Source organism: Perca flavescens, chromosome 16 (genome assembly GCF_004354835.1).
Source record: "Perca flavescens isolate YP-PL-M2 chromosome 16, PFLA_1.0, whole genome shotgun sequence".
Taxonomy (NCBI): domain Eukaryota; kingdom Metazoa; phylum Chordata; class Actinopteri; order Perciformes; family Percidae; genus Perca; species Perca flavescens.
Genome location: NC_041346.1, coordinates 11,565,840 through 11,592,207, shown reverse-complemented (window position 1 = coordinate 11,592,207; position 26,368 = coordinate 11,565,840). Strand labels below are relative to the sequence as shown.

Sequence of the window (26,368 nt, the reverse complement as noted above, 5' to 3'; positions counted from 1 at the left end):
GATGTTTCTACACAACAACATTTCACAGTACAGGTAGTGTTGTTAGGTCTAGGGGATTTAAAGGTCCCGTATTGTGCTGATTTTTCCGGTTCATACTTGTAATTTGGGTTTCTACTAGAACATGTTTGCATGCTTTGATGAAAAGAAAAAGACATTTTCTTATACTGTCCATTGTGATTTAGCTGTATTTACCCTTGGTGCAGTAGGGAGCACTCAGCCACTGATGTCGCTGATAAAAAAATTAAATAAAGTGGAGATGCAACATATGGGCTCTGTGGGTGGCCGGGCCTTAATTCCTTTATGGCTGACAAAAATTAAATTAGAACTAATATTCTCTGACAACTGTATCAAGCGAACCAAGTCCAAACACATGAGCTCAACAGAGACATATAAGTGTTGGACGCTGATTCATCAAGCATTTTCTCACCTCTAATTCTGCACAACCACGCAGACCACACCGTGAATTAATGTGTTCGTTTGACACCATAGAAACACATGGTTGCGTACAGACTTCTGCTAAAAGTCAAGGCTGTCTAAAACGTGTTAACAGCCCAAGGTCTATAGATTATTAGGTCCAGACAAAAAGAAACCCTGCATGTCATGAATACATTATCAGTCTGCGTCCGTCTGTGAGACTGTGTGTTTGCCAGTTACTGACCTTTTGGATGTCATCGAAAGAAAAACACTGGTGGATAACATGAAGTAGCAACGATAGCGAGGCTAAACATGTAAGATAAAGTAAGCTGCGTAAAAAATACCCTACTACGGTCTGCTACTGTCATTACAACTCTTTTTCAATATTTATTCCAGAAAAGCCTTAATTTCACATTTTAAAGACCACACCGACACAAGAATTCAGACTTTTCTCATGTTTTTATTGTTGCTGGGATATCAACACTATGACTCTGGGTGGACATTCATCGATATTGGCCCGTACAGTAGATAGTTTGGAAATCACATTCACAGGACGTCTGTGTCACAATTACTTTCTTACAAACTACTGGTACATTGGTTGTTAAATCTGAGGCTTGGCAACATTTTCCGAAAGAAATTTTTTAAAGCATTGTTTCACTTTGGAAGAACAAACTGTTTCAGAGCTACAGTTAGGACGATCAGACATTACTCCTAATTATGTACATATAATTATTATTATAATTATGTATAAGCTTTGGGATGAATGGTTTTTGGTATTAACATGACAACATTTCTAAAGTGCAACACACACCGCTTGTGTCGTGTAATGTCAATTGACGGCCATAGCAAACACTGGATGCACTATTCAGACAAAAGAAGAAGCAGTCAGGGTATGATGACTGTGATGTGCTAATCTGGGGTGAAAACTGTTGTTTTTCAGGAAAGTTTACGCATCTTAAAGCTGGGAAAGGAACATTGGCGCATCCTGACATGCATAATAGCATGTGGACTTACATAAAAAAAAACAATGGGTGCGAGTGTTTTGACATACCGCCAGTGCGTGTTGCTCTTAAGGATGATTTATTTTGTCTCCTTGTTAAACAAAAAGACAGAATAAAAATTATTCAATTTAGATCTCAATTAGTGTCCCCACATCATACTATTTGAACTTGTTTAGACCTCAGTTTAAATCATGAAATCAGATCTCTATTTTATGTTATTTTTTCTTAATCAAATCATATTCAAAACCAAATTTGTATTTGTGAGCTTTTACTTATTTAAACTCTTTTGCGGCTGTGTTGTGTATCAAACATGCACAAATTAAATATCGCTCTAACACTGATGTTAATTTTTGTTGTACTTGACAGCCATTGTAAAACAACGGTGTTAGCCACACACACAAAAAAACAGAAAAACCAACTTAAAGTATAGGTTAACACCTTCTGAAGATCTAGTTTTGGCTGACCTCCATTGGTCTAACTTCTCTCCTTGCTGCAGTGATGTACAAGTGTACTCCAGGACACTGTGACATCACTGTTGGGTGTGGTTACAGCTGCAACCAAGCACACTTCCAAACAGAGAGGGCGGTCAAACGCTGCTTTTCAGCCTGGTGTTAAGTGACTCTTTAAGGAGGAGGACTGGAAGGCACTGCACACGTTGGCCGCATTTCCACTTGGTATCAAAATCTGATCCGAGGGATCCGATCACAAGTGTTCAGCTCTAAGTACGTGTGTTCCCACATGAGTTCTGAGTGACCACTTGTGATCGGATCTCACTTTCCCGCGCTACATGCAAATAAATACATAAATCATTTCGGGTTGCACATAGTAGGTTGGTTGTTACTCTCACAAAAATCCTACATTAGAAACGTGCGATGACTGATAAAAAGGCGCTGCCTACAGTCTGTTAGGCAGGAGAGAAAGATGTTTAAAAAAGGTATTTTTACGTTTCATGTTCGCTTATAGGAGTCGTGTTAAGTTAATGCTGATAAAAACCAAACATTTCCAGATTTTGCTGCTTCATAATAAAAGCTTTAAAAAAAAAAAAAAAACTAAATAACGAAGGACTGTTGTTGTGAAGAATTTATTTTCAATTACCGTTTTACACGACGGATTCTAACATGAGACATACTTTGAATGATTATGTAGTTCCGCTGACCGTTAAGTAGGCGGTCCCTAATGTGGCCCAGGACAAATGTGCATGCACACTGCTAAAAGAATGTGGTCACAGCTGGCCTAAACCATCTCCGAATGTGGTCTGAGTTATTGGACCTCAATGCATCTTCAATGCGTCCTGGGTGCATTTACAGCTGTACATAGAGTTGTCCACTAGTGATTGGATCACTCAGATTGGATTTTAATACCAGGTGGAAATGGGGTCATATCTAGTTCTGGGTCACAAATGAGTTAATCTAGTTTACAGGCAATGCATTAATTAGGGTCACAATACAAAAGAGCTCATGACATAAAAATCATAAAAAAAAAAAAAAAAAAATCCTACAGTACATTTGGACAGATTATACACACTTAAATTTACAAACACAAAAAATCTTTCCCTTTGGTGATTAACTTTGAATAATATATTTTATATACATACATACTGTACACATAAACTTACAATGGTGTGCAAAGAGTGACACACTGGTAAACAGAGACATACAAAGACAGAAGGTTTAGTTGGTTTGCTATATAACCTGAATCAATACTTTGTTAGAAAAATTGTTACAGTGAATGTCAAATGTGGAGGGTTGGGTCAAGAGCCATAGGCTGACAAAGTTTGGTCAATGAAACAATAAATGGCACTGCTGCTGAAGTTTACATAAGTTAAGGATGGACAAATCAAAGAATGAAGAATACAAATATCTAAGATTGTTTCCTTAGAATTTAGACTTTTCTCAAATTGTGTATTATTTTTGTAAAGGCACAACCTGGAGATTTAAAAGGCAAAAACTGTAACGGTAATCTATATGGGAAAAGACCATAAGAAATCCCATTTCCCACTCTCAACAGCTAGGGCACACTGTAAAAATAAATCCAAAAACTGGATAAAAGAACTTATGTTGCTTCATAAACAGGGAAACATTTTGGCCAACTTCGACATGCAACAGTACCAGCTGACTTCATTTCAGTACTGCAGCTAAAATCCCTGACAAACATCTGGCTTCCTGGAAAACATTTGACTGTGTTTTTGGCCGTGGTTCTCACTTTTCTGTCAGCTTGTTTGGAGTGTTGTCTATGTATTTTGGCCAAAGTGTGTTTTGATTCAAGTCACGACAAAACGTTCAGCTGGTGATTTTTTAACAATATACGTCATAGCATCACCAGGCAGACTATTATTTTGGCTTTGAGTCTCAAGTTAATAGCAGAAGGTGGTGGAGTGCACTTGTGGAAATAAGATATCAACATTCAACACTGCATTGGCTCAACTCTGCTTGACTTTCGAGTATTATAGTAAACTGTGATAGGTCATTGTTGTCAGTACCCCTTTAAAAAAGAGTAGACCATCACAAATGCCTAATGATACATTCCATAAAGTTGGTATAGTAAAGATTAACATTATCAGAACCCCACTATATGCCTGACACCAGGTTTCGCATGAGACAATCTGTAATATGTGCCAACCTAATTCACTGGGAAGCTTTAAACACATTACAACATGATCTCTGTTCAAGACACCATGCCATGCGGAGGCACGATGAGGGAGGGAGGGAGGCAGAGATATGCAAAACATTTTTATTATTCTTATTTGCAGCCTTTGCAAATAAAGACTGGTTCACAACAAAAAACATTATCATCATAACCCCAACCATCTCATATAATGACATAAACACAACATCATATATTTTGGATGGACATCTGTAATACTTCATATCACCAGTAACACTGCAATAAAAAGTGTATATGACATTTAGTTTCTTGTTAATAGGAAAGATATGTTCATTCTTTCCTTGGAGTGTTAAAAACCGAGCTGACTTATTAGGCCGTGGTACTGTAGGAGTGCACTTCAACGTTTTTCCAAATACTGCCATAAAAGATGCACGTTTAAGATTTTGGGGATTTTAAGCTAAGATTTATCAGAGGCTAAGCTGAAATGGAGCTTATAAGTAGGGCTGGGCATGATATGAGACTAGATATCATCTTTATTTTTGGATATTGTAATGTCATTATTTGAGTAAGTAATATGATAAGTGTTATCTTTCCCTGGTTTTAAAGGCTGCATTACAGTAAAGTGATGGTCATTTCTGAACTTAACAGATTGCTAGCTGTTATATTATTTGCCTTTACCCACTTAATCACTATATCCACATTACTGGTGATTATTTATCACAAATCTCATTGTGTAAATATTTTTGGGAAAGCACCAATTGTCAATCCAACTATGTCTTCGCAATATCAATATTGAGGTATTTGGTTTAAAAAATATTGTGATATTTGATTTTCTTGAAATCGCCCAGCCCTACTCATAAGCTAAACATTGCTACAGCAGCGATGGGTCCAGACCAGCACATTTGGGGAGAAATAAAGGTAATACAATGGAATCAGTGGATATGCTACTGGGGACCAAGTAAATCTGAGCGATGCATTAGCTTTTGGTAAACTCTGACACAATTTTGCACCACTGACAGATTGCAAAGTTTTGGAATTTTAGATGCCAAGCTAGCGGTGTGGCTCTACAGATGGCAATTCCATTGGTCGGTTCAGTCTATGGGTCACTCCACCTCTGTGGTCCAGACTAAAATGTAACTATTAAAGAGCCCCTATTACACTCATTTTCAGCATCTTATTGGGGTCTGCTAGAGTAGGTTTACATGCTTTGATGTTCAAAAAACATGTTTCTCATACTGCCCATTGCTGCAGCTCCTCTGCCTGAAACACTCTGGGCCCTATCTTGCACCCGGCACAGTGCAACGCAAAGCCCAACGCAAAGCCTGACGCAAAGCCTGACACAAGTGTCTTTGCTATTTTAAGACCGTCCAGCGTCCACGTCGTTTAAATAGCAAATACACCTGCGCCCATCTGCGAGCCCATGGGCGTGCTGGCCTTACAGGGAGGTGTTTTCAGGTGCATACTTTGCGTATTGCTATCTTGAGGCAGCGGAAAATGATCGCGCCATTGACAAACAAAAACCTGGTCTAAAGTCAATAGCGCAGCATTTCATTTTGATTTTAACAGCGTATTAGTAAAATGCATCTAGGCTTGTGCACAGCACGCGCACACTATGCTTGTTACACACACAGGGACGCGCAGCAGCACACAAACATGCAAAAGATTACAAATGAAAATATTACTGTTCAAATCCGCCAACATAATAGCAATGCGCCAATTGACAAATGCGCTTTTAAAGGGAATCAGAGATGACACGGATTGGTTTATTGCGTGTTCCGACCAAAAACACCTATGAATTAATGAAGACACTAAGTACAACCCTTTTGAACCATGCTCCCAGCGCACGGACCCTTTTTTCCACCGTCAAAACAGCAAAAATGGATTTGGACACACCCTAAACGCACCTGCGCCACGCGCTTCACGCCACGCGCTTAGATCGTTAAAATAGGGCCCTATGTCGGACTTCTTGGCCAGCCTTTCTGAAAAGCCAGGTCAGCTGGCCCACTCTGTTGTGATTGGTCAACCAAATTCAAACAATCCATTGTGCACCCCTGGGTGGGCTGTGGTTGCTCAGGCAGCACCTATGGGCAGCACATGTGAAAAACTGGGCTGACCTTCGCAATCAGTGATTTTTGCAATCACTAATTGAAGAATTTTAAACAGGAATGTGGGTGAGGTGTTTCAGGCAGTTGAGAAAAAGTCTGTGAAGCTCCATTTTGAGTGATTTTTTGTTGTTGTACTTTATACATCTATCACATACACAAAAAACTATAAAACACACTTAAAGATGGGAAAAATCCCCCAAAACATGAAAGGGGCTCTTAAAATGGAATACTATGACATTTGCAGGTCAGTGTTTGCAGTCAAAACTGTTACTGCTGGCAAAATTGCATTTGTAAACTACAAATTTAGGCAAGCGTTCATTAACATCTATTTTATCTTCATGTGCTATGAAGACAGAATGGCCTATCTTGTCACCTCTTACAATGAGAGCAATTTAACACTGATTATAAGTTCCACATTCACTTACCCCTAACCCCTTTTCCTCAGTCGGCCTCATGGACACAGAGACACTTGATAAAACCATGAGAGGCAGAAAGCTCAGCACATTTCATCTCATGACCTGAAGTCTGTTAACGCTCACCAGAAATGACCTTCACCTTGTCTCCATATAACACTGTGGCACAGAGCCTGTTCTAAAACCGCAAACATCCTCCTCCTCTTTTTGGTAAGATCCCTAGAACAACTTGTCTCTAATTCCTTAGCGGGAATAAACAACAGATCCTGGACCCTTTGTGTATTTACGTTGGATGGAAGGAAGATACTGCAACTGGAGTAGAACATCAACAGAATAACGAGTCTTAAGCTTGTAAGGTCACTTTAAAAGATGAATGATGGATCTGCTGCGGTAATGAATAGTGGCTGTGGTTACTTAAACAATCCATAATGGGTACAACAGCATTTTTTGGTAAGTCGCTAAACATGTCAAACATGTCAGTATGTATATATACAGTATATTTGTTTATTATATAAGCATCAGCAGCATGTCCCATAAAAGTTTCAATTTGATGTCTATATTTAAAAAAAGATAAAACCCTGGAAAAAATACTATCAAGAAAATCAGCCTCAAGTCACCACGAGCTCATTTTAAAGTTAAAGCTGCTGGAGATAACTTCTATTAACATTTAGTTACACATATGAGCATAAATCTGCATGTGTTATAACACATAATTTCCCCAGATTTGAAGGCTTCCCTCCCAAACAAGGAGAAAGAAAGAATAGTGTTCTAAATGTGCGCCCAAAATGCGTCCTCAAATGGATGTGAAGGAAACTCACGCTGTCTGTATGTGACGGGTGCGTGTGATGTTATGCGACCTTTCTTAAGAATGGGGATTGAGGGGGGGGAAAGTCTGAAACCCACGACTACAGGTTACAAAGTTAGAGAAGACTACTGGCATTACCTTCATTTCACAGATTACTTTTAAATAGTTCATATCAGCGTTCTCCATAAAACATTTCAAACAAATAGAACATAATCAACAACTAAACAAAAATACTAACAACCTATCAGAGTCCTTGAACATCAGACTCCACCTCTCCCCCCTGTTCTTCCTCCACACGGAGATAAAAGTCTTTTTGTCTTTCTTCATAGTCACATCCTGTTCTCACGGAGCTCTACTCTGTCTACCTAATCTTCATTCTTCAATTTCTTACGTTTCTGTCTTTAGGTCGTGTCGTGTTCGCGGTCCCTCTCGACCTTTTCCTTGCTGCCAATTACCTCCTTTCAGTCAGTATCTTCCAAAACAGACCAACCCCACCAAGCAGTTGAATTAATGGCCGCAATCCCCAGCCCTCTTTTTTTTTTTTTTTTTATACCACTGAGTGTTCGTTGTTGTGGTGGGGGTGGTGGTGGTGGTGGTGCTGGTGGTGGTGGTGTTGTTGTTGTGTACCGCCGCTAAGCACCGTGTGGTTGATGGACGACGCCGACCTGTCAGATCCCTCCGCCACTGTTCCGTTGACGTTCTCCTGCCGCTGACAGCACAGGATCTGCCTGAAGGTGGCGCTCATCTCCTTGTCGCGGTAGGAGTAGATGATGGGGTTCATGGCCGAGTTGAACTCGGCGAGAAGCAGGAAGAACTTTTCGTAGGTGAGGACGTTGCAGTTGGCGCAGAAGACGTCGAGGAGGAGGATGACCAGGCCGGGGGTCCAGCAGACGATGAACGCACCTTGAGGAGACACATAGCAGATGGACAAAATATTGAAATTGGTGCTAAGGCAATAAAAAAAAAAACTATACAGGAATTAAAAAAAAAGACAGCTATATAGAATGCTTTGTTTCCTAAATAGGTAAAGTAACATCGTTTTGTGGTGTCCGTCTCTAAATGGGAGACGAGGCTGTAATGTAAAGAGTTCACTAAACGATAAACTATTCACATTCAACCCCTTCTCACTCCCAACTCGTCAAATACGGCAGCGTGGTCAGCAGCCCCTTTGCGTGATACCGACGAGTCTCGCATTGCCAGACCTTCCTCCACAGCGCTGCAGAGGAGGGTCTGGCTTGTCCACACAGCAATCCAGGATGGGAGAAAAACGTGCTCTTGTTTATCGGCATTTCATTGAAACCAATCACAATCGTCTCGGGCAGCGCCACGGTGCCGCTGCAAAATGAGAGTGAGAATGTGTTGTCACATTCTAGTTCTTGATCCTTCATCCTCATAGAAGTTAGTGACATGATTTGACTGGAGAAAAATTTGAGTAAATGTTGTTGCACTTTATCATTGTTCACTACCATTTACTAGAAATAAGGCTGTTCTGGGCCCTGTAGTTTCTTGTGGCCCGGAGGTTAAATTGTTGCCTCACAACCACAAGCTTGGCGGTTCACTCCCAGGTCGTCCGGCCACATGTCAAAGTGTCCCTGAGCAAGACACTGAACCCCTAGTTGCTCCCCGGACGCTGTATGTATAGCTGTCCACTGCTCCCAATACTTAGTATGGGTTAAATGCAGAAATAGAATTGTACTGTGTGTATGTGACGATTAAGGAATACATTTTATTTTTTTCAGTTACACCAAGACAGATTTTACTGATTATCTCAGAATTCTTCTAAAAATGCTTTTTGTCATTGGATTTTTCTTGGACCTACATGTGTATAATCCATCATAAATTCTTCATCTTGAAAAGGAAATTGTGTAATACATCTGTACATCTTGAGACTTTAGGAGGCAGATAAATGAAAGTAACACAAACCCAGTTTTTGGCCTTTGTGAGTTTTTTTGGCTTGGCTTTGCGCATTAGTCACGGTTACTAATGAGTCGGGCTCATGTTCTTACATATTGTAAATCCTCTACCTTTTAATGAGCCAGATGACTTGGGCGGAATGTACACTTAAGACCACACAAATGTGATGTTAGCCTGACTTTCTTGAATTTGACCAAGTTAACATACAGCACTGTATTTCACCATATCAGTATGTGTTTTGTGTATAATGTATTTTCAGGGTTTGGGCATTGCAGTACTAAGTCCCAGACTTCTTGGATTTGAGTTTAAATGTTAATGACTCTTAATGACTACATGTAAATCATACATATAAACACTGAGGACTTGCTTTGGTCTCAGACTGACTCACACTTGAGAAACAATGATTCACTGGGACTTAAACTTGAGGACTGATGACTTGATCCAAATGGCATGTCTTTTTAGTGTCCGCTTACAGGTTACATAGATTTATACCTCGTTATGTTGCACATGGGAGGCATCCTGCCACCTCCAGTGATTCATATATTAATGTGTCATCCAGGGTTTGAATCAGGCATATATCTCCCTGTCTTTCCTCTTCCTCTTCTAAACCACAACAAAAGTAAAGAAGCAGAAACTAAGATTTTGACCCTGGGGGCACCCTAGTAGCTCACCTGGTTGAGCATGCGTCCCATGTACTAAGGCTCAGTCCTTATCACAGTAGCCCGGGTTCGGTTCCATTTATGGCACATCATCCCCACAGATATAAAACAATATAGTTCATAACCATCTTGTTCTATATTTATGGTCATCCCCCTCTCTCTCCCACTTTCCTGTATTCCAGCTGTCCATTCCAATAAAGGCCAAAAAAGCCCGCACCCCATCCCCCCAAAAAAAAGTTTGTCTTACAAAACAACCACTGATCAGAGAGGATGATGTAACATATGCCGTATATTGCAGATGAAGCCATTCTGGTCTGACTTGAAACAAAGAAAAATTACTCTACAACCACATCACCATCACTTAATAACCACACCATGTGTATACAGAACAAATACACCCATTTCACTCTATAACCACATCTAAAACTTTTTTATCAACCCTTTTTGAGGACAAAGTACTTTTGTTTCAATCAATCAAGGGTATTTGTCACATGAAATCGTATGGGGTAAAATTCCAGTGAAATGTAATAATGGGGGGAAGTGGGAAATGTGTCGTAGGTTAGCCTGTTCTCGTGGACCGTACGCTCGAAAAACTACGAAAAGATAGATTTAACATGCTAGCACCAAGGACAGAGAAACAAATAGGCTGTGTCTCAAACCGCCTACTTTCACACTTCAAACACTTAGTTTTAAGTATATAGTGTACCCCCACTGAAAGTACCCAGATGACCCCCTAAAAACGGTCAAAAAGTTCAGTGTGGAACGATGGACACTACGCGCACTAAACGGGCGCCATCTTGACTTCGAAGCGGAAAGGGGAGGGACCAGGGACGTCGACCGGCAGCTGATTGGACGAACGCGTCACACGGGTCTAACTTCTCCCGGATTTCACAACATAATAGCATGATAGCATAGGAGCATAATGGCGGCTTGTTCAGAACCCGATTTTACGAAAATAGTTAACCGAAATGTGTTTCTGAAAAATTTTAAGCAAGAAATAGGCCATGCTGAATCTGTCTTCATTTCAGATCAACAGAGGTCAGTTTAATAGATTTTCGTCAGATTTTCAGAGGCGGCGGTGCTGAGCCAACCGCTCGTCATTTCCGGTAAGTGTTTTAACATAAGTGTTCCGTTTGGGACAACATCGAAAGTGGGAACTACGGCAGTAAGTGGTAAGTGCACATTAGCAGTGCACTGATGGAAGTGTGCGGTTTGAGACACAGTCATAGAATAGAATAGAAGAATAGAAAACAATGTCATTATTTTTCATAAACAGATTCAATTATTTGGTCTGCATTTGAAAAATGCTATTGCACTTTTGACTAAAGAGATATATCACAATATAGTACGCTACTACCAAACAATACGTACATATTTATTATGTTTTTTTATTATATATTCTGCTAATACCCTGCATATATCTATATTATTCTTACTACTATTATAATGTCACTGCTACTACATTGCACATATCAGTACATGCTGTTCATAAACCATTCATATTACATAGCCATATTCATTCTGCTCTTATAACACTGCAATATATTTCTTGTCCTGCCTATGCACCACCTGTCTATACTTGAATATCACATTGCACTTTTCTGTTCTTTTTGCACTTCTGGTTGGATGCAATGGTTGTCTTTGTACTTGTACACAGCACAACAAGAATTAAGTTGAATCTAATATTATCAGTGTTGAGATTTTATTGATAATTGTCACTTTTAGGGCTCCTTAAACCGAGATGACCAAGAAAAAGGCCAAAATTAAATAAAAAACATGAAAGCCCCAATGTGATAGAATTAATAAATTGGGTTGGCTTTTCGAGGAAATACAACGAGTCCCCCAAACGTGATGAAATGTTTGTCAATGGCATCCAAAACAAACCATATTAGCATTTTCTGATCTGGTGCCTCAAACATCATTTGGCATAGCTCTCCAACACTGTCATTCAAAAGAATGCCACATTATGTTCAAAGTTAGGCAGCTAAAACCTCATGTTCATAGTAAAAAATAAAAAAAGATGGGATGGGATTCATGATTCCTCAGGAAATCTAAATCAACATTCTCCATCATCCCTCCCTTAACGTGAACACATCTACAGAATCTTAAACGGCTGACCTTTCCTTCACTTTTACAGCCAGATCTCCAGCGTCCCATCACCACATTTACAACCTTCAACCCTCATGTTGAGTGAGTACAATGCATCATCATTTCTCTGACTCGAGGAAGTGTCGAGGGGGGGGGGGTCACTGACCCATTACTCCTGAATGTCGAGTTCAAGTATTGTGAATCCAGTCAACAGATGCTATTTGTCACAACTATAAGACAGCTGTAGGACATTACACTCTTGAGACAGTAAAACAAAAAGTCTTGATGAGAAATTGGGCAAGCAGAGACAGACAGTGGGGGGCGGGGGGGGCAATATCGACAGGCAGGCCTGTTATCTGTCAGTGTCTTGCAGGCGGACGCTGCAGCGAAAAGGCTTGACCTCACTCCCCAGCTATGCAGGCAGACTCTCCAGAGTTTAGATACATTTCTCAAACGGTTTGCAGCCCAGCAGAGAAACTATCTGAGCTAGGGAAACATTACTCTGAACTGGACAAGAAAAGCAACAGCTATGAAACATAAAAAAAAAAAAAGACGAGAAATATACGGTACTTCCCACCGACATTATGATTGTATTGTGTGACCGTGTTTACTGCCTTTAGCTACACTATCTCACTTTCCTCAGAATGGAGAAGAAAGCAGTCTTTGTGTGAAGCTGTGACCGGAGAGCTTTCACCCCTGGATTCTTTCATTTCCTCTCTCAAGCCAGGGGTAGTATATGGTTGCTTGTGTTACACCCTTCATCTCAAACTTCCCACACTCCTTTGCCCAAAACAATGGGATTTTCCTTGGCCACATAGGGCAGCGTTACTGCCACAGAAGTTAAAGCTGAGTTTTTGTTTTTTACGCATGAAACAAATAGATATTATTGGCCAAAGTGAATCCTTTTGCCTTTGTCACTTCTTGAAAATGCCACATGGAGGAGGGGGGGGGATTCTGGAGAGATGGAAAGTCGGTGGAGGAAAGTAAATAAAACACGGCTCCGATGCAGGCCTGGAAAAATCTGTAATTTTAAGGAAAACTACTTTGGCACTTTCCAGGTCTTGATAGAGTTTGGGATTACTAGGGGAGACATGTATGGGCTGTTAGCATAGCAACAGTGTCCTTGTGACACATTGGGACAGCTGAAGGAACCTCTTCAGCTGCACAGGGAATTGACCTTGTTGAAAGCCATGTTGCTTTGTATCTCCTAATTTTGACTAAGACAGTCAAAACCTTGATTAAGTATCTCATTTTTTTGGCTTACCATGAATATTGGTTTTTTTTGCAATATCATCCCTATCTGTCATTCTTTTTTTTTCTTTCCTGGCGGAAATGGGCTTCCATAAGAGAGAGAGAGAGAGAGAGAGAGAGAGAGAGAGAGAGAGAGAGAGAGAGTGAGTGAGTGAGTGAGTGAGTGAGTGAGAGAGAGAGAGAGAGAGAGAGAGAGAGAGTGAGAGAGAGAGAGAACAGAGGGCTTTGGGAACAAAAAATAAGGAAATAATGGAGACCAGACTATGGCAATGAACTCCACTAGACACACACACACGCGCGCGCACGCACGTGCATGCACGCGCACGCGCAAAACCGAGGGGTAGACACGGGTAAACACTCACATGTGCAGACACAAACGCACGCAAACACTCACTTACATAATTACACATGGCACAAAGACAGATGGAGGAGCACTCAAACATGATGTGAAAACATTTGGACGGCGTTGAGAAAGCACTCAGTCAAACTGTCCATCCCAGCATGCTTAGCCTTACAATCATTATTAACCAGAAACAGAGTGTTTCCCTTTCAGCATTAACGCTCTTTGGTTCGCACATCATCGTTAGGGGATTATGGTGAGTAATGATTTTGAGGTATTTTTCGGTCTCTGCACACCACCTCCTCGCTTTCAGTTTAGGAAATGTGGATCTCTTTTCCTAATCTTTCTTTGTTAGGAGAGGCTTTGCTCTAATGGCTGACGTGTCAGGTTACTTCTTGGCAGAAATGAGTCAATTAAGACGTTCATGACGTCGTTCGTCAGCGTTCAACTGACACATTGTCTGCTCGCAGTCACGTGCTACAGAATTACGTGAATATGAGGTCAAATGGCTTAAATGATTGTGATGCCGGTTTTGCATGTTTAGTCCTTTAACTAGAAAAGACATGTGCTTTTTATTGCCGCCATCAGTTTCACATTTCCATTCGTTTGGGTATGCTTTGCAAAACAACTTGCAGAGATTTGAACCAAGAGCGGTAATGAACATTATGTCTTCCAGTTTGGATTCGTCAAGTGGCAATACACTTGCTTGAAGATGATTTTTTGGGGTGATTTAAAAGATGTTCTGGCTTCTGATATTTGAGAGTGAGGCCTGAGAAACATCACCTTCCTAAAATAATGCCCGAAGTCATTTTTTTGACAAAAATGATAGATTTTCTTGACTAAATCATCTCCTCATGGTGCTGGCCACCTCTGGTAAAATTGCCTACATCTTCAGTTGAACAGGTCATGTGAATCTACAACTTTAGTCTAATGGCCTATGTCAAGAGTGTGACTTAGGCCGTTTTATTTTGCCTAAGTCCAAAGACAATGTGACTTTTGTGGCAATTTTACAAGCTTTTCAAAATGGCAGCCGCTTCAAAAATCGACTTTATCCATCCATCCATCCATCCATCTTCGTCCGCTTATCCGGTGTCGGGTCGCGGGGGGAGCAGCTCCAGCAGGGGACCCCAAACTTCCCTTTCCCGAGCAACATTAACCAGCTCCGACTGGGGGATCCCGAGGCGTTCCCAGGCCAGGTTGGAGATATAATCCCTCCACCTAGTCCTGGGTCTTCCCCGAGGCCTCCTCCCAGCTGGACGTGCCTGGAACACCTCCCCCAGGGAGGCGCCCAGGGGCATCCTTACCAGATGCCCGAACCACCTCAACTGGCTCCTTCGACGCAAAAGGAGCAGCGGCTCTCTCCGAGCTCCTCACGGATGACTGAGCTTCTCACCCTATCTCTAAGGGAGACGCCAGCCACCCTCCTGAGGAAACCCATTTCGCCGCTTGTACCCTGGATCTCGTTCTTTCGGTCATGACCCAGCCTTCATGACCATAGGTGAGGGTAGGAACGAAAACTGACCGGTAGATCGAGAGCTTTGCCTTCTGGCTCAGCTCTCTTTTTCGTCTGGCGGTGCGATAGATTGAATGCAATACCGCACCCGCTGCGCCGATTCTCCGACCAATCTCCCGCTCCATTGTCCCCTCACTCGCGAACAAAACCCCAAGGTACTTGAACTCCTTCACTTGGGGTAAGGACTCATTCCCTACCTGGAGAAGGCATTCCATCGGTTTCCTGCTGAGAACCATGGCCTCCGATTTAGAGGTGCTGATCCTCATCCCAACCGCTTCACACTCGGTTGCGAACCGATCCAGTGAGTGCTGAAGGTCGCAGGCCGATGATGCCATCAGGACCACATCATCTGCAAAGAGCAGCGATGAGATCCCCAGCCCACCAAACTGCAACCCCTCCCCACCCCGACTACGCCTCGATATCCTGTCCATAAATATTACAAACAGGATTGGTGACAAAGCGCAGCCCTGGCGGAGGCCAACCCTCACCTGAAACGAGTCCGACTTACTACCGAGAACCCGGACACAGCTCTCACTTTGGTCATACAGAGATTGGATGGCCCTGAGTAGAGACCCCCTCACCCCATACTCCCGCAGCACCTCCCACAGTATCTCCCGGGGGACCCGGTCATACGCCTTCTCCAAATCCACAAAACACATGTAGACCGGTTGGGCATACTCCCAGGCTCCCTCCAGGATCCTTGCGAGAGAAGAGCTGGTCCGTTGTTCCACGACCAGGACGGAATCCGCATTGTTCCTCCTCAACCCGAGGTTCGACTATCGGCCGAACCCTCCTTTCCAGCACCTTGGAGTAGACTTTACCAGGGAGGCTGAGAAGTGTGATACCCCTATAATTGGCACACACCCTCTGGTCCCCCTTTTTAAAGAGGAACCACCACCCCAGTCTGCCACTCCTTTGGCACCGTCCCCAGACTTCCACGCAATGTTGAAGAGGCGTGTCAACCAGGACAACCCCTCCACACCCAGAGCCTTGAGCATTTCTGGACGGATCTCATCAATCCCCGGGGCTTTGCCACTGTGTAGTTGTTTGACTACATCAGTGACTTCCGCCTGGGAAATCGACGACAATCCCCCGTTATCCTCCAGCTCTGCCTCTAACATAGAGGGCGTATTAGTCGGATTCAGGAGTTCCTCAAAGTGCTCCCTCCACCGCCCTATTACCTCCTCAGTGGAGGTCAACAGTGTCCCATCCTTACTGTACACAGCTTGGATGGTTCCCCGCTTCCCCCCCCTGAGGTGGCGAACAGTTTTCCAGAAACACTTTGGTGCCGACCGAAAGTCCTTCTCCATGTCTTCTCCAAACTTCTCCCACACCCGCTGCTTTGCCTCTTTCACGGCAGAGGCTGCAGCCCTTCGGGCCCTTCGGTACCCTGCAACTGCCTCCGGAGTCCTCCGAGATAACATATCCCGGAAGGACTCCTTCTTCAGTCGGACGGCTTCCCTGACCACTGGTGTCCACCACGGTGTTCGTGGGTTACCGCCCCTGAGGCACCTAAGATCCTAAGACCACAGCTCCTCGCCGCAGCTTCAGCAATGGAAACTTTGAACATTGTCCACTCGGGTTCAATGCCCCCGCCTCCACAGGGATGCACGAAAAGCTCCGCCGGAGGTGTGAGTTGAAAGTCTGTCGGACAGGGGCCTCCTCCAGACGTTCCCAATTTACCCGCACTACACGTTTGGGCTTACCAGGTCTGTCCAGAGTCTTCCCCCACCCCTGACCCAACTCACCACCAGATGGTGATCGGTTGACAGCTCTGCCCCTCTCTTCACCCGAGTGTCCAAAACATACGGCCTCAGATCAGATGAAACGATTATGAAATCGATCATTGACCTTCGGCCTAGGGTGCTCTGGTACCAGGTACACTTATGAGCATCCCTATGTTCGAACATGGTGTTCGTTATAGACAATCCATGACTAGCACAGAAGTCCAACAACAAACAACCACTCTGGTTTAGATCAGGGAGGCCGTTCCTCCCAATCACGCCTCCAGGTGTCTCCATCATTGCCCACGTGCGTTGAAGTCCCCAGCAGAACAATGGAGTCCCCCACTGGAGCCCCATGCAGGACTCCAGTCAAGGTCTCCAAGAAGGCCGAATACTCCGAACTCCTGTTTGGTGCATATGCACAAACAACAGTCAGAGTTTTCCCCCACAACCCGCAGGCGTGGGAGGCGACCCTCTAGTCCACACCGGGTAAACTCCAACACAGCGGCGCTCAGCCGGGGCTTGTGAGTATCCCCACACCCGCCCGGCGCCTCACACCCTGGGCAACTCCGGAGAAGAAAAGAGTCCAACCCCTATCCAGGAGTATGGTTCCAGAACCGAGACTGTGCGTGAGGTAAGCCCCACCAGATCTAACCGGTAGCGCCCCACCTCCCGCACCAGTTCCGCTCCTTCCCCCACAGAGAGGTGACGTTCACGTCCCCAGAGCCAGCGTCTGCCGCCCGGGTCTGGTCCGTCGAGGCCCCCTGACCTTCACTGCCACCCATGTGGCATCGCACCCGACCCCAACGGTTCCTCCCACAGGTGGTGGGCCCATGGGCTGGAGAGATGGGAGCCACGTAGCTTGTTCGGGCTGTGCCCGGCCGGGCTCCGTGGCAAACCCGCCACCAGGCGCTCGCCCGACGAGCCCGCCCGTCTGGGCCTGGCTCCAGACGGGGCCCCGGGCTTCCTCCGGGCAGGGTCACTCCATCTCTACCTTGCTTCTTCATTGGGGTTTTTGAACCATTCTTTGTCTGGCCCCTCACCTGAGACCACTTTGCCTTGGGAGACCCTACCAGGAGCACAAAGCTCCAGACAACACAGCCCTCAGGTTCACAGAGACACACAAACCTCTCCACCACGATAAGGTGATGGTTCACGGAGAAGAATCGACTTTATCACTGAAGTTATTTCCATGATTCAGGGCTCGTCCCCAATTGGTAAGTGAAGAGGTAAACACACTGATTGTTGCCAGAGTTGAAGGTTTAAAATTGCCTAAGTCACAAAGGCATGTTAAAAAATGTGCCTAAGTCATTTATTCCTCTTATGTTGCACACTTGACAGACATTGTTATTAGTATGTCAATTGTCATTTATTTTCATTACATTTTTGAGTGAAATTATTAATAAATAAAATGTATATTCAGTATTTGGTTCAGTTTCTTGTGTTTTCTGAAAAAAATGAAAGAAATGACTCAGGCCATTATTTTAGGAAGGTGACGAATGATTTATAGTGCATTATCTTCTAAAGACAGAGGGGGTTTTGGGTGGAGTGGGGTGGTTTTCACAGGCCACACTATCCACATATCCACATCATTTATAGCATGACGACAAAGCTTCCCCAACCTTGACCAAGTTGTCATATTTAAACCTAAACCCCGATGTTTCCCCTAATGTTAACAAAGTACTGATTTGAACCAAAACACACATATTTCATTTAATTTCAGAACTTGTTGGAGAGACCACATGTTAGACCACGGCCAATCGTAGCTTTTCTCTTGATTTCATCCCAGGTGATCAAGAAGTGCTAGTTATGCTTGTCCTATTGTCGGGACTTTGTGAGGCATCACAGAGTACGTTTACATGCACACCAATATGCCACTATTATTCAGAATATGACAATATTCCGAATTTGATCCAGGTCATGTAACAAGTATATTCCGTTTAGATATTCCGAATAAGGCCTTTTTTCGAATTAAGCATATTCGGATTAAGACGTGTGGGATATTGCGGTGTTATTCGGGTTTTAGAGGCATTCTTTGGACATGTATACAGCGCATTCGGTATATGCATCTCAATCTGGGTTTTTTACCGCAGTTTACAGCCTGCTTATGGCTTGCCGCGAGCTCTGTGCGTTGCTATGGTTGTTGTACACAAACTAACCTTTTCATACATCCATGAAACCAACCAGCCAACAGTTTGCAAGGCTGCAGTAGAGATGCATGCCCGAAAGAAAAGGAGGAGTCTGTATTTGGATACAGACTTGGATATCAACAGGTTTTAGGATATACGCAAACATTGCAGCGCCAACCTTTTCAAGAAGCTGACTGAAGGAATGAAAGAGGGACGCTGTGTTCGCACGATTAAACAAGTCCGCCACCGGAAACCTTTGAAAAAAAATCCTATTTTACATGGCTTCATGTAAACGAGAATATTAGTGGAATATTCACTTTCTTTAGCCATGTAAACAGCTTAGTCGGAACATCGGGGGGGAATATTATAAACTGAATATTATGTGCATGTAAACGTATTCACAGATGCTGTGTCTTCCAATCACTCCACAAGAAAAGGCAATCGTTGCACCCAACGCTAATGTCAGTTCCCGGCACCCAATAGCTGACATTGTGTATAATGACTGAGTTAAGGTTAAGGAAGATCGTGATCATGGTTAAAGACACCATTGTTGATTGTGAGGAGGAGACGGGATGTGAACTGCGGTGTCCCTCCCTTGGTACGCCCAAACCATCCACCCCAGCCTCCTCCCTAAGAAGGTTTTGCAGTGTTATGATTACATCTTGCTATTTCTGCCTTTGCTCCTGAGAGAAAACAGCCATCGTTTGCAAGATCACAAGAGGTCACTTGTCAGGAAATGTTAACACTGGTGGTTTTACAGTAAGTGTTTGAGAAGTGCTTTTTTCTGGTGAGCTCAGTCTTCGGTTAGTATAACAGGATGCTAACATAAGTTTCACACACCAAAAAAAAGTTACATTTATAGTTAAATAAATAGTTAAATTATTATAACCTTTAGAATTTTGAATAGAAAATTGTCTGGGATCATGTAACAATTGCAGTATGTCAAGTGAAATATATAACTGTCTCTGTTGCTTATAGTGCTGTGTCTCACACCTCTGAGTTCCTCTACATACGCGCTGATGTATTCCACATGTAGCAACATACTCAACTCATTATAGAGCTTTAAATTCGGCTATCTGGGATTTTAATGCCTTCCTTTGATTTCTCTCAGGCCCTGATAAGTGAATAAATACCCAATATTAAATTACTGCTCTCATTCTTCTGTATTTCTCGCTGCCTTTCTTCCCATTAACCTCTGCATTTCTCTCCATTCCTCTTTCTCTTGGCGGTTTCCTGTCCCTCTCAGCCCCCCCCTCTGTCTCGCTTTACCCATCCTTTCATTGTTGTGTATCTTCAGTGATCTTACTCTTCTTTGTCTCTTGTCTTTTGGCAGTTTTTCCTCTATCTCTCTCATTCACCTATCTCTCTTTTCCCCATCTTCACACCTTCCTTTCTGTCACCCTGTCTTCCTCTCTAACCCAGTGTCTGTCTCTCAATTTCTGTTGATGTCTCTATTTTCCTAACCCAACCATCGTCTCTGCGGTCGTGACCACGATCCCACTGAAGTCAGTCAGCGGACATAAACCATCATGTACATTTCTGAAATGGCCCAATGGCTTTCACGTTTGTCCGCAAAGGGATTTACACACACACACACACTTCACATTCAGCAGCTCAGTGTTTACGATTATTGATAAAGAGGCTTGTGGCGTACACAGTGATGGAGTCTGGTGGTGGCGTCACAGTGATCTAATGGTTCCAGAAACAAGCTTTTGACTGGAAGTCCAGTGAGGTCTTTGAAATAATAATAATAAAAGCAATAATGAAGGTTTTCTGCCCTACTAGCACAAACAGGCTGCGATATATCTGCAGAGTTGTTGGTCTGCAGTGACTCACTCACTTCCACCTTACTCCTACTTTTTTTCCCCTTACTGCTTGGGATTAAAAAAGTCCTTGACATTTTAAAATAATACCAGTCTGGTCCAATCCTACAACTGTTTTGTTGACTACATTGCGTATGGATGCATATTTTTCTGCTAGCCCTTTGGTGGCACCAGATTATTTTTGCTTCATGTTATGAACGCAGATGTTTTGTAATTATAATCGCATCTGTCATTCTCTCCGAAAACAAATTCCTTTCCAGGGCTGTTTTTGATTGATGGTGTCATATGATTCACAGTTGTTTTTTTTTTTTGTTTTTTTATCCTAACAGGCTGGATCTGGATAATACTCGATAATACTTGATATGTTGTTGTTCTAAATGCAGGCTTACAAATCCAGGATGCACCCCCTGAAAGCATTTAAGGATGTTGTAGAATGTAGATGTTTGGATTCAGAGTTTGCCAATAATTAACAACTGACTCTGCTAAAACAGGATTCACATATATGACATATGCTGCCATTGTGAGTGATTAGGAAAGCTGCACTGTGAACATGTGCGTGTCAGTCATTTCTTAAATGAAGCCACACACACACACACACACACACACACACACGCAACATTGTGAGCCAGGCATGTTTCCACGCCGACAGCCGATTGGAGGGTTGTAGTTAGCTCTGATTGGTTCTGCTCTTATTCAGCCAGAAGACATGCATGCATTGTAGTATCGGACACAAAGAAATGAGTGAGTGTGAGTGTGTGTGTGTGTGTGTGTGTGTGTGTGTGTGTGTGTGTGTGTGTGTGTGTGTGTGTCAATGTGTTGTCTTGGGTTGAACATTGATTGGTTATACAATGTGAGTTTGAAACAAATGTAGATCAGTGTTTGGACGATGGTATGTCTTGGCGCTCCACACTGTCTGACGATGCGAGCGCATACATTACAACACCACATGCTTTCAGATAATCAAATCATTCACAGCCGACCCGTGCATGAGCCAACACCTGACACACAGACACACACACACACACACACACACACACACACACACACACACACACACACACACACACACACACACACACACACACACACACACACGCGCGCGCAGTGAACATGGGTCATGGTTGATTTGACAAGTGAGTTGACTCATTGAAGAGTGAGGAGGAGAATCTCTGTTGGTGTCATTCAAACATCTTTTTTTTTTTTTTTCAGCAGCACCAGTGGCAAATGGACAAGCAAGACGGTCTGTAACCTAACAGATCACTATCAGTTGACTAGATTTTGGTTATTGTGTAAGTAATATATCATTCCAGCTCTAGAGGGAAAGTTATCCCAACACATTAGATGCTTTTGTAATTTGTCCTAAACCTTGAAGCCCTTTCTCTTGCAAAACTGAAATTAAAAAAAGCATAAATTATAAATCTCACCTTTGAGTGGCTTGTACAAGTGTGTATATGATAATGCGATGTGACTAAACAAGGATAATGGCAACATTTTCTTTTTTCTATTTCCTTATAATCCTCAGCACCCTCACGTATTTTTGACAACTCATGGTCTGTCAAACATCAACCCTGTTGTGCACAGTCATCTATAAAAATCCTTTTTTTTCCAGGAAAAACTGGGCTATTAGAATACTTTTGCTGCAGTGAGGTCACTTGAATGTAAAAAAAAAGGTTGTGGGACCATAAAGACAAATAAAGAAATAAATGAAACAGAAATTGAATCTCAGATATTGACATCACACACACGGCAATAAAAGCTAAGCCGATCTCCTCGTCTAAAACAGTTCTCACATGTCTTGGGAGTGTAATTGCAAAATTACATTTAAGCACAATTCCTTATATTTTTATGTTTTATTTCTACTTTACTGCTCTCACAAATGCTGAAAGAGTCTCTATCTCTAGTTTTCTCATGCCAGTTAAGATGTAACGGGGGGAAAGTCGTACAGGGAGGAGGAGGTGAGATGGCTCCGAGATGTCTCTTGTATTCATCTGATTGTCTTCATGTGTATCAGATTGCCTGTCAAAATTGTAGCGTCATAATAATCCAAGTGCGTGTGTGTTGTCACTCTGAAGATGCATATAAGCCTAGTGTTCTTGTGCACTCATTGGAGAAACTGACTCCACACTGGGCTGCGGCCTTTTGTGAAATCATGTTGATCCTATTTGCAAATATATCTTTTTTAATAAAATACAAAAACCCAACTTGGTTTTAGTCTCAGTCTGTCTTATTTGTTTCAATTTACTAAACTCTGAAATTTCCCCCCCTGCTGCAAAGGAAACTTCCATAACAGGAGTCAGACAGTATACATTTGTTTTACTTACAATAAGTTATAATGTATATAAAATAAACATAACTTTTACAGTGACATTCATGACATTCACTTATGCCAATACTCAATAATGTCATATTCATTGATATCGCACACACACACACACACACACCTATGCTACACAAGCATTTGTGTTGTCTAAAATAGTTGTTATATATATTTGGAGTCCGAGGTAGACTGACCACGAGCTACGTGGTTGTGAAATGAAATGTTCTGCTCCTGTAGAAGCTAGAAGTCTGTACGAAATCAGCCTTGTTTTATCTGCGATCTTATGGGAAAAACTCATACTAATGACACATGTTCATTTGTTTGTGTGGAAAGCCTAATAAAAGCAGGCTTTCCACACAAACAAATGAACATGTGTCAGCAACTGTATGAAGGCATTCGGAAATGTCAACAGATGAGCGCATCAGTGCACACGGGGAAACAAGCGCACGTTAACACAGGCGCGCACCTACATAATAAGCTTTTTTACATTCAAAATGTTCAATGCCTTATCGCGCTGATGTGACCGAGCCCGACCCGAACCCGAACATAATTTCTAAATATCTGTCCGAACCAGGCCCGGCCCGTCGGGTACCGTTGGGTACCAACGGGCTCGGTTCAGGAATCCATCTTCTAGTGCATAGGAAGGACTTTATCCTTGTATGGGTGTGTGTTTAAATGCTATTTCCATGTGCGTGTGCTTGTGTGTTTGTGTATATGTGTGTGTGTGTGTGTGTGTGTGTGTGTGTGTGTGTGTGTGTGTGTCTCTATTGCCTTTGGCATAACAAATCAAGTACAAGCCAGATTCTGGATTTGTTTTCCCATCATTTGACTAAGTAAGAAAGTAAGAGTCTGTGACCGAAGTCAATCTCCCACTATCTTTTATTGGGCCTGGGGGTTTGTGCAAGTGCGAGAGAGTCTGAGTGCGTTTACATGCATGTGCCTGTGCTTATGTGCAAGTGCGTGTAACCGACTTTCCATGTCATCCTTCTGAGAAGAAATCACCCATGGCTGGTTTTACAGCGTCCTGAGAAGAACAAGTGGAGAGGACAGCAGGCAGCAGGGGAGCACTTATCGTCATCTGCTCAGCAGATGGGAGACGCTGGACAGGGAATTGCAAAGGCTGAACTCATCTTAACCTTTCCCCAGTACTCAATGGCAGCTTTAATGCCGCTGGAGACTGGAGAAGAGATGTGAATGAGTGATTGTACTGTAAATCCAACTGAAAAAGATGACTACCTCCATTCTATCAGTACAACAACAACAACAAAACTGCATTTTATCTCCTCCTCTGTGAATAAAAGTGACCTTACTCAGAAAGAGGAGATTCCAGACTGAACCAAAACACATCACACCCTTGTTCAAAAGAAGTACTTTTTAATTTTTTTTTTTTTAAACGTTTTAAACGAAAATTTCACTTTTTTTAACATTAATATGCGTTCCCCCCCAGCCTGCCTATGGTCCCCTAGTGGCTAGAAATGGCGATAGGTGTAAACCGAGCCCTGGGTATCCTGCTCTGCCTTTGAGAAAATGAAAGCTCAGATGGGCCGATCTGGAATCTTGCTCCTAATGAGGTCATAAGCATGGTGGCCCAATGGTTAGCACTGTGGCATCACAGCATTAAGGTTCTAGGTTTGAATCCAGGTCATTCTGGGCCTTTCTGTGTGGAGTTTGTATGTTCTCCCCATGTTTGCGTGGGTTTCCTCCAGGCGCTGCGGTTTTCCCCCACCATCAAAAACATGTACTAGGTTCTCTAGTCAGTACCCTTGATCAAGGCACTGGCTCAGATCTGGAGTTGGTCCCCGGGCGCTGTAAATGGTTGCCTACTGCTCCCTTGAGGGATGGGTTAAATGCAGAGAATGAATTTCGCTATGTGTATGTGTCAATAAAAGTACCCTTACCCTTATAAGGAGCAAGGTTACCTCCTCTTTCTCTGCTTTGCCCGCCCAGAGAATTTGGCCCACCCATGAGAGAGAGAGACATCACGGCTTTCAAACGAGCAAAGTGGCAGTTGGTCAAGGCCACACCCCCACCCTCCACCTAGCCCTCCCCTCTCTCCTCCTCAATAGCTCCAGACACAGAAATGGCACATACTAAGGAAAGCTCATTGTGGGACTGGCTCTAGTGGCTGTAATTCTTCACCAAGGCTGAATTTCGGGAAAGAGACTTCAGATACAGTATTAGGGGACAACTAAGGTCTATATAAAAGCATCCAAAGAGCACCATGTCATGGGACCTTTAAAGATTATTTTTCCGCCTTTAATGGATAGGACAGCTAGGTGAGAAAGGGGAGAGAGAGAAGGAGGGGGAAGACATTGTCACAGGTCGCACTCGAACCCTGGACCTCTGCGTCGAGGCATGAGCCTCTCAGTATATGTGCGCCTCCTCTACCCACTGACCCAACCCGGCCACAAAAGTCTCAAAAGTTTTTTCAGTAAGATTTTGGCGTCAGGAAAAAGAAAAGCATGCGATTTGTTCAGGAATTTGAAACAATAATGATTTCAAATAGCAATACTGAGATTTGTTGAACTGTCATAAGTATTGTAAAACTGTTTGTACCGAAGGGAGACGGTCACTCAAACTTGCCGTTGTAACTCAGCTTAAGCATGCATATGTTTTTGTTTATAGCGGGGTTCACAGCCCTTGTTCATACTGGTATATTGCAGTGAAGATACAAAACAGGTGTCATACTTTGTTCATTCAATTTTTAACTTTCCTTTAATCACAGTCGTCATCTAAACCCTTTTGGGAATGCAGCCAAAGAGCAGCAATAGTGTATTTGCTCAGTGAAGGTGGTTTTACTTTTCTTTCAGTATGTTGCAGAGTCGTTTATGTTTACATTAGATCCATCTGTAGATAAAAGTAAAGCTTTTGTAAATTATAAGCTTGGACTGTCACGTCATTGACGCCAGGCCAATCGTTTACTGGCACAACCTGATATTGAGCAACTCCTGAGATAGGGCGAATTTCTAAGGAACCCTCTGCTGCTTAGGGATGAATCACTCACCAACATTTGGAATGTTTGCATTCATTGTAAGGGGGTTTTGTTAGTGATTGTGGCAAGTGTTATTGGATGACTTAAGACTTTTCTCGGTAGTGGTATACGGAACACTGACTACAAGAAGAAGCAGCTGCAATGACACAAGGACTTTCAAGGACTCCCTGCACCCTGTAGCCGTTAAGATGCATTGAAACGTCTGCAGGCTTAGATTCTGCTTGCTTACTACACGGCACGACAAATAAGTAGAAACAAAAAAAGCATCTCTACGCA

The 26,368-nt window shown here is 43.0% G+C and overlaps 1 protein-coding gene across 2 annotated transcripts in view; it reads right to left on the bottom strand.

The window, feature by feature from the left end:
* Nucleotides 1-6,824: 6,824 nt before the first annotated feature.
* Nucleotides 6,825-26,368, bottom strand: part of lpar1 (lysophosphatidic acid receptor 1) — a 104,393-nt gene continuing 84,849 nt past the window's right edge. For both annotated transcript variants that reach the window (XM_028600838.1, XM_028600837.1), the window contains exon 3: nt 6,825-8,245. In XM_028600838.1, coding sequence (XP_028456639.1) covers nt 7,890-8,245 — 356 coding nt within the window. In that variant the 3' untranslated portion in view covers nt 6,825-7,889. The remainder of the gene's footprint in view (nt 8,246-26,368) is intronic.